This window comes from Hyalella azteca, unplaced genomic scaffold (genome assembly GCF_000764305.2).
Source record: "Hyalella azteca isolate HAZT.00-mixed unplaced genomic scaffold, Hazt_2.0.2 contig4152, whole genome shotgun sequence".
In the NCBI taxonomy this organism is placed as follows: Eukaryota; Metazoa; Arthropoda; class Malacostraca; order Amphipoda; family Hyalellidae; genus Hyalella; species Hyalella azteca.
In genome coordinates this window covers 252,511-261,133 of record NW_025934377.1, presented here as the reverse complement: position 1 = coordinate 261,133, position 8,623 = coordinate 252,511, and the positions used below count along the sequence as shown (strand labels likewise).

The 8,623-nt window shown below is 42.7% G+C and overlaps 2 protein-coding genes across 2 annotated transcripts in view; one reads left to right on the top strand and one right to left on the bottom strand.

Moving 5' to 3' along the window:
- Nucleotides 1-8,623, top strand: part of LOC108673098 (nucleolin) — a 90,862-nt gene that overhangs the window by 30,174 nt on the left and 52,065 nt on the right. The window lies entirely within an intron of this gene.
- On the bottom strand, nt 7,100-8,554 carry LOC108673100 (proline-rich extensin-like protein EPR1). Its single transcript, XM_018160881.1, has one exon. The coding sequence runs from the start codon at nt 8,552-8,554 to the stop codon at nt 7,100-7,102; it is 1,455 nt and encodes a 484-aa protein (XP_018016370.1).

Sequence of the window (8,623 nt, the reverse complement as noted above, 5' to 3'; positions counted from 1 at the left end):
TACATTACCCTGCCTCTCATACATTACCCTGCCTCTCATACATTACCCTGCCTCTCATACATTTCCCTGCCTCTCATACATTACCCTGCCTCTCATACATTACCCTGTCTCTCATACATTACCCTACCTCTCATACATTTGTATGCAATGTCATTTGTCTGCCTTGCTCGCATTGACGTACCAAATTAACTAATGTACGCGCTGATGAAGGAGTCTTAACTATAACAAGCATAGACGCTCGAAATGCTACTGGCCAAGTCACCAAGGCTGCTATTTAATAAGTGCTAGGATACTTGGTGCTATAGCTCGGCCCGTAGCAATACTGCCGTAAGGATTACAGCGCCGCCCGTGGCACTGACTACCGTAAGGATTACAACGTGGCCCGTAGCACTACTGCCGCGTAAGGATTACAGCGCGCCCCGTAGCACTACTGCCGTAAGGATTACAACGCCGCCCGTAGCACTGACTGCCGTAATCCAATCCTCGTAATGGTGCTTCATCAATTTCAGCGGCGGCGCTGCAATGGCGGCCGTCATTTCCAGATGAAACCCGGGCCTTTTTTCGTAATTTTTGCATACGAACCTTGAGCTGCCGAGCTGTGCAGTTAGAACATGAGTGACAGCTATTACTGCATTAGCTGTTACTGCACTGGGCTGGTTTCTTAAAGTTTTTGATTTGCTTCAGAAATTTCGAATGCGTCTTGTCCAAAAATTACATTTAACATAACATAACATAACATAACATAGTGATGTCGGCTCTGAAGTGTAGGCCTGATGTGGCCTATTATTATGTGATTATTTGTTACTCGCGGCCAAGTTTAAACTCAACGAGAATTATAGGCAATAATTTTTCACGATAGTAGAATCCCTAAGGCACCGTCATTGTCCACGGAAAGTATAGCATAAAAATTAGGTTACTAACAGATAGTGTTTCGGAAAACTATTTAACCACTGACAGCACTTCTCTTAGCTCTGAGGCGTGAAGCTCAAGGCCTTATGCTCTCCTTAGAGTGAAATACGAGTATAAATAGTATAATTATAAAATATTTTTCCGGTACCTAGATTTCGTTTTATTACAAAACTTTCCCTGTTTTCTGAATAGTCCTCGTAACTTGGTGTTAAGTTCAAACACACAGCAATAAATCGCAATATTCATATTAATCTAAGCAAGATATTAAATTTAAATAATCCATTCATAAGTCCTTATTCTACAAATTCATGTCGCACCCTGAATAGAGTACATGCTCTTGTGCTGGATCAGTGTCGCAAATCAGTCACCACACATTTTATTTTAGCATTTTAGTTCCTTAAAGTCGAAGCAAGCGTTATGTTAGCAAATTCGGATAAAAGGCAATTTTTCTTATCAAAATAGTGTTGCCTCGCGTCGAAGCTACGTTTAAAATGCGTGCGCCTTCTATCCCTTAACAATTAATATATGAAAACTTTTTACCCGTTTTAGAAGCTCATGAGTAATAACATCCTATGATGATAAATTAGCAAATTTTATTCCAATGTGTCAACAAAATCTTCTTGATGCGCATCATTCGCCCTGCGCGCTCATAAAAAAAAATTACCAAGTTTCACTGGCTGACAGGCGCGTGGAATATTGGAATGCATGAGGAGCCTTGTAAATTGGCTCTGAGATCTCTCGCTATTCGGCCAGCTAATCACGACTGGCTGCCCTCGCGCGCAGAAATGTTCGAACTTCCCAGTCTGGAAATATACACCGGGGATTGTAAGATTTACGGTCTTTTTTCGGCCAGGGCTCGGAATCATATCAGGTCTTGGCGTCAACTAATTGCTTTGCTAAAAGCAATGCCTTTTATCTGTCCAGGAATAGAAATTTAATTAGGTTTTAAAGTTATGTTTAAAAATAAAACTAATAGAGTTAATAGCGGTACAATAAAACTTGATGTGGGCTGATTTTTTATTCACATCTATTTAAATACATATATTATTTTGAACTTACCTATGAAAAAAATGTTTTAGGCAAGTACCGTGTTCCAAGAATCTTGTAGAACATGTATTCTACAGTGTGCCACGGACTGCAGTAGGGCCCGGCGTTAAATATTCAGTTTCTTGAGTCGTGCTCCAGTTGAAGTTTTAAGCTTGATTCTTCCACGAGGAAAGAACCAAGCAAGAGTGTTTCTGGCGACGTTTTCCAGTGTTATTTTAAATTAGGTTATCTGAATCTTACGAGTTACGAAGCGACAGTCGTTTTGCCGAACACGTTTTGGTCGGATTCATGTGAGGGGAAGAACACGTTCCTCTTATCCTCATTTAAGAGCCCTCATAAACAGACGCCTCCATCATGGATGCCTCGTTGCCTGTGAGTAATATTAGGAGGGCCGCGGGCACTCGTTACTCTGTGCCGCATTTTAGCTACTGTATTGGGAACGTTATAGGAGGTTTATCGGTGGCCAACCATAGTTTTAGTGGTGGCCGCCTCCCACTCCTCCGTAATTACAGGCAGGTCGTGATGCGTCCGCTAAACCACCTCATGCATCTCGCCCCGTCTGATAAATTACTGCGCGCGCGTGATAAATAACTGCCATTATTTCTACAGCTTTGTTTCCAAGCGCTTCTGCTTCGCAACATAATTTCGGATTTTTTTGCTGAAACATAATTCAATTCAAATTACGTCTATCTTTTTGTGACGATTTATGTGTTCCAGCCGATGTCTAAAATGTTTTTTTTTTCTTCATATCGAAATGACATTCTGTATAGATAAAAAAAAAGTTATTTAACACATGCCGTTAATTTTTATGATAAAATATTGCCAGTCGTGATTTCCAGGAAATTCTTGTTAATTGCACACATAAAATAAGCTGGCAGGCTCTTAGTGCCATGGTTGCTCAGTAGTGCCACCGACAACTTGTACTCATCTGTCAGGTTCAGATGATGAAGAGCGTGGCTGCTCTTTTACTCGCATTCATGCAGCGCTAGCAATGAGCTCCGAAGGGTTACTCTTATATAAGGTCCAGTGGGATTTATGGCGATAATATCCACACGAGGTTCAATTTTTCGAGTACTGAGGAGATCTCACAGACTTGTAACCTTTTACCTGGTCTCTAGCAACGCGAAGAGTTCCTCACGATTCGGCGAATTTAGGTATAGGGATTTTGTCGCTAGTTCTAGATTCTAGAATAATACTATAATTTATTCGGCCCCATGGTGAGCACTGAGCACCTCAGTGCATTGTCTTTAAATAACGAAGAAGAATTTGTACTAAGAGGTAGTTGTATTTATTCTCAGTGCATGAAGCGGTTGGTTTTATATAGTAATGTATTTGTATTTAATACTGTATCATAGTACCGCGATTTATTGCGATAGTTGTAATAGTAATATGGTGGTGTCAGCATTTATTAGGCCGTTCTACCTGCTGCCGATTCTCAACATCGCAGAATATTCACAGCTTGTTGCGATGTCGAAAACGCAACTCACTGCTCCATTTCTGTTGTGCTTAATCGTCCTGCAACCTCACCAATTTGACCAGAACTGTCATAGGTAGATTGGATCGAACCCCCTTAACAAAATTTAGAGCCGGGCGCGACTTTAAATTAGGGAACGCGTAGGACTCGGGGAACACGCCGTTGATTACCAGGATGTACTCCAAGAACATAAAGAATGACAACAAAGTGTTCGTACAAGGTCCCAGAAGGATTACTAGAATTTGAAACAAGAACCAACACCAGGGGCCACAGCTATAAACTAAAAAAACAGCGTTGGAACACATCCATGCGACAACATTTCTTCTCGCTTCGAGTCCACGACATGTGGAACAGCCTCCCTGATAGCATCGTTGAAGCTCCGAGTATGAACATCTTCAAAAACAGACTAGACGAAGCTATGCAGGAGCATATGTTCAGTCTTAAAAGGCCTAGCAAATTACGGATCAGGCAATAAGTCCAGCAGCTATCTCAATCAATCGTCAGTTATGGAAAGATCAGGTTCCAAAGGCCGGATCCCTTGTGAATCAAGTCACGAAAAGTTCAAGAATCGGCAACAGGCCATGGGCCTATTTCTTCAATGCCGTTACTCCTATTCTATTCTATTCTTTAAGATATTGAATTATTTTGCACTTGATTTGCCTTGCTGCTGCAAGTTTCTCTACAACGGAGGATCATTTCCGGATAGCTGCTATTGTGAATATTTCAGGAATTTTCTTAAATATACTGTTATTGGAGAAAACAATTATGAATGTTATAGATTCACCTCCAGTAAGTAATCATGCTTCCTGTTTTGTATAAACTGCGTTTTTAAGTAAACGCAGCAGAGAGCGAGGAACCGCCTTATGGATTACGTCGTCTGGAGGGTGGCTGCAGGCACATCATTTAGCGTGAGCGCCGTAACCTTGCGGCGCATTGCCGACGGTAATTGAAATTCTTCACATTTCCTGCCCCGGCATTGACGTAATAACTTCATCGCTCGCTGCAATAACGCCGTCTCGGGCGCACGTGGCTGATGCTACTGCAGCTGCCAGTATATTTATAATTGAGTTGTGCTCTATTTATTTCCACTGATTACTTACAGGAGTCTGAGGAACGATCTGATATCGTTATCAAAAATCAAGATCTGAAATCGAACGATCAAGAGTTATGGTTTATGACTTATTCGAGTACTGTTCATACGTACAGCATGTGTAACGTAACTACAGTATACGCGATCCACGGTAGTAAAGCAAAGAACAAACGGTAAGGGCTAAAGGGGAAAAAACACTGAGCCGGTACAATATATTTCAGATTTTTTTAACATTTTTTCCTGTGTAATGTATTCTTAAACTTTTTGCTGCTCATCTTTTGTACCGATAAAATACGTTGGCTGTCAGCTAGATCCACGAGAAGCTCGCATTAATTTTCATTGAAAAAACGATCAATTCGTCTCGGCTTGCTCACTCGGGAGCAGATGTCGCAGATTGAGTTTTTTTCTCACGCAGCTGCCAAACTTTGCCATGAGACACGACGGCGAAAATGCATTGGCGCTCTCGGCTGCTGGCAAATGCGAAGAGAATTGGCATGTACTGGATATTCTGTATGATCACTGATGTTTTAGTTGTGATTTGTGTAGATTTCTTCTTCTGATCTTGGAAGGCATATAATCGGCGTTAGCAACGTCGCATGCAATAGTTATACGATATCTGTGAAGACCATTAATAGTGTACGAAACATACTCGGCGAATGCCGAGACCAGTCAAACCCGTTATTTTTTCAATTGACTCGCATGCGTGCATACCATCCTGCTGTTCTGTATGGCAGTTGTCCCTCAGGCACCAATTGTCAGGAGGTCAGATTTAAGCTATTGATCTGCTGCTATAAAATTTTAGCGAAATTAAACGTGTCCGTGAAAAAATCAGTTATAACTCATTTTAGCTTTTTTTCAAGACGATAGCAGCGGGAATCGAATTCTGACTTGCATCTCTAAAGTCGACCATAAATGATCGATAATATTCAGGGCCCATACTTTCAAAAAAAGTAAAGAGATCGTAAGTTCATCAGCCAATCATTGACGGCCTTTCAAGCAAAATCCACCAATCATAGACAATAAAATAGAGCGCAAGTAATTACGTTCATTTAGCGAATTTTGAAAGTATGGCCCCAGGTCTGGTGATTGTGGTGGCAAATTGAGATGCTCTACTTCATTAAAATGTTCTTCATGTTCTTCAACTTCATTAAAATGTTCATCATGCCAATTTTCAACAATTCCAGCTTTATGGATCGGGGCATTATCTTCTTGAAAGATGACGTTCCTCTCCGGAAACAGTGCTTGAACCGTTGGATGAACTTAATTGGTCCTCCAAAATTCCTAAATACTCACGGCTGCTGATTCTTCCATGATGAAAAATCAGTGGTCCGCTGGATTTCCAAGAAATAACACCCCAGATAATTACAGATCTCCCCCCCCCATGTTTCACGGTTGGGAGGAGGCAGTTGAGATTAAATGACTCGTTTTGCTGTTTCCAAACGTAAACTCGGCCAGAGGTTGGAAATAAGGAAACAATGATTCGACAGAAAAAAATCACTTTTTTGCTCGAGGCACCGATTCTGGAGGTTTTTACACCACTCCAAACGTTTTGAAGCATTTGTATTTGAAACCAGAGGTTTTCTAATTGCAGCTCTTCCATAGAATCCAAATCTGTGCAGCTCTCGGCGGGGAGTCTTCATGGAAACTGGGTTCTGTAGGTGTCCATTTCGATTGTTCCTTACAATTCGATTTAGGTACCGAAAGTCTCTCTCAGACAACTTCAACTTTTGGCTAGACCTGTGCTTTGCTGAGGACGTTTTTGCTTCGCTTTCAAAAGCCGTCATTACGTCATTACTTATGAGACAGTACCTCTAGAAACGTCAAGCAATCAGGAAGTTTCTGTCACAGCACTTGCCATACGGGCACCTACAATTTGGCTTCTTTGAAAGTCAGTAATGTGTGCTATTATAGATTAAAGGTTAGGTTATAGACACAAAAATTTATTTAAAATATAAATGCAGGATAAAATATCAATTAGCAGCAACAATAAACAATAAAACAAAAATATGTCACAAGTTCATTGTTTATAACATTTTCAAAAGTTACGGTATAAAAATGTCGGATGTTTCCCTTATTTGGTTAAACCCCTGTCTGTTATTAAGCATCTAGCATTGTACTGCATGTCCTGCTACCAACTGTTATGATAATTAACTTTACTTCTGTGCGTCCAGAGTCAGCGCTTCTACCGATGTCTCTAGCTGCTTCACTGTAGCTCTGTTCCCAAGTGCATTACAAATTATCTTATGTGTTCGCCTTACTAGCCTTGGGTTATGTGCTCGAAAATACGCTAAAAAATGAACATAATCTAACTACATGTATGAGCATTTTTAAAGGTTGAAAGTACTGCAAAATGGGGATAAAGGACCAGATTTTTTAGGATCATAGAACTGATGGTTCTTGTTGAACTGAAATGTTTGAGAACGCGGCCAGCTCTTAGAAGTGCACTAATTAAATGATGGTCCCTGTTAGCGATGCAGCATCTGCTGCATTTGGAGTCCACCTCGCAGCGCCGTTTCAAGATCCATGCGCTCAGATTTACTCAAGGACTTGCATCGAGTCGCTTTGTTCTGCACGGCGCTTTAGAGTTGTGAGCACTCACCATGCAATAGAGATTGAGGATACTTGGAGGTAGAGGGTACATGGAGGAAAAGGGTACTTGGAGGTAAAGGGTACATGGAGGAAAAGGGTAGTTGGAGGTAAAGGGTACTTGGAGGTAGAGGGTACATGGAGGTAGAGGGTACATGAAGGTAGAGGGTACATGAAGGTAGAGGGTACATGGCGGTAGAGGGTACATGGAGGTAGAGGGTACATGGAGGTAGAGGGTACATGGAGGTAGAGGGTACATGGAGGTAGAGGGTACATGGAGGTAGAGGGTACTTGGAGGTAGAGGGTACGTGGAGGTAGAAGGTACATGGAGGTACAAGGGACATGGAGGTAGAGGGTACATGAAGGTAGATGGTACGTGGAGGTAGAAGGTACATGGAGGTACAAGGGACATGGAGGTAGAGGGTACTTGGTGGTAGAGGGCACGTGGAGGTAGAGGGTACGTGGAGGTAGAGGGTACGTGGAGGTAGAGGGTACATGGAGGTACAAGGTACATTGAGGTAGAGGGTACTTGGAGGTAGAGGGTACTTGGAGGTAGAGGGTACATGGAGGTACAAGGTACATTGAGGTAGAGGGTACTTGGAGGTAGAGGGTACTTGGAGGTAGAGGGTACGTGGAGGTAGAAGGTACATGGAGGTACAAGGGACATGGAGGTAGAGGGTACTTGAAGGTAGAGGGTACGTGGAGGTAGAAGGTACATGGAGGTACAAGGGACATGGAGGTAGAGGGTACTTGGGGGTAGAGGGTACATAGAGGTAGAGGGTACATAGAGGTAGAGGGTACATGGAGGTACAAGGGACATGGAGGTAGAGGGTACATGGAGGTAGAGGGTACATGGAGGTAGAGGGTACATGGAGGTAGAGGGTACATGGAGATAGAGGGTACATGGAGGTAGAGGGTACATGGAGGTAGAGGTACATGGAGGAAAAGGTTACATGAAGGTAGAGGGTACTTGGAGGTAGAGGGTACTTGGAGGTAGAGGGCACTGGGAGGTAGAGGGCACTGGGAGGTAGAGGGTACATGGAGGTAGAGCGTACTTGGAGGTTGAGGGTACTTGGGGGTAGAGGGTACGTGAAGGTAGAAGGTACATGGAGGTAAAAGGTACATGGAGGTAAAAGGTACATGGAGGTAAAAGGTACATGGAGGTAAAAGGTACATGGAGGTAGAGGGTACATGGAGGTAAAAGGTACTTGGAGGTAGAGGGTGCATGGAGGTAGAGGGTACTTGGAGGTAGAGGGTACATGGAGGTAGAGGGTACTTGGAGGTAGAATGTACTTGGAGGTAAAGGGTACATGGTGGTAGAGGGTACTTGGAGGTAGAGGGTACTTTGAGGTAGGGGGTACTTTGAGGTAGAGGGTACTTTGAGGTAGGGGGTACTTTGAGGTAGGGGGTACTTTGAGGTAGGGGGTACTTTGAGGTAGAGGGTACATGGAGGTAGATGGTACATGGCGATAAAGTATACTAGATATGAAGGAGAGACGGAAGGGTATTTAGTAACA

Bases quoted from the DNA above. Each gene is read 5' to 3' on its own strand.
- LOC108673100 (XM_018160881.1), bottom strand. From the start codon at position 8,554: ATGTACCCTCTACCTCAAAGTACCCCCTACCTCAAAGTACCCCCTACC.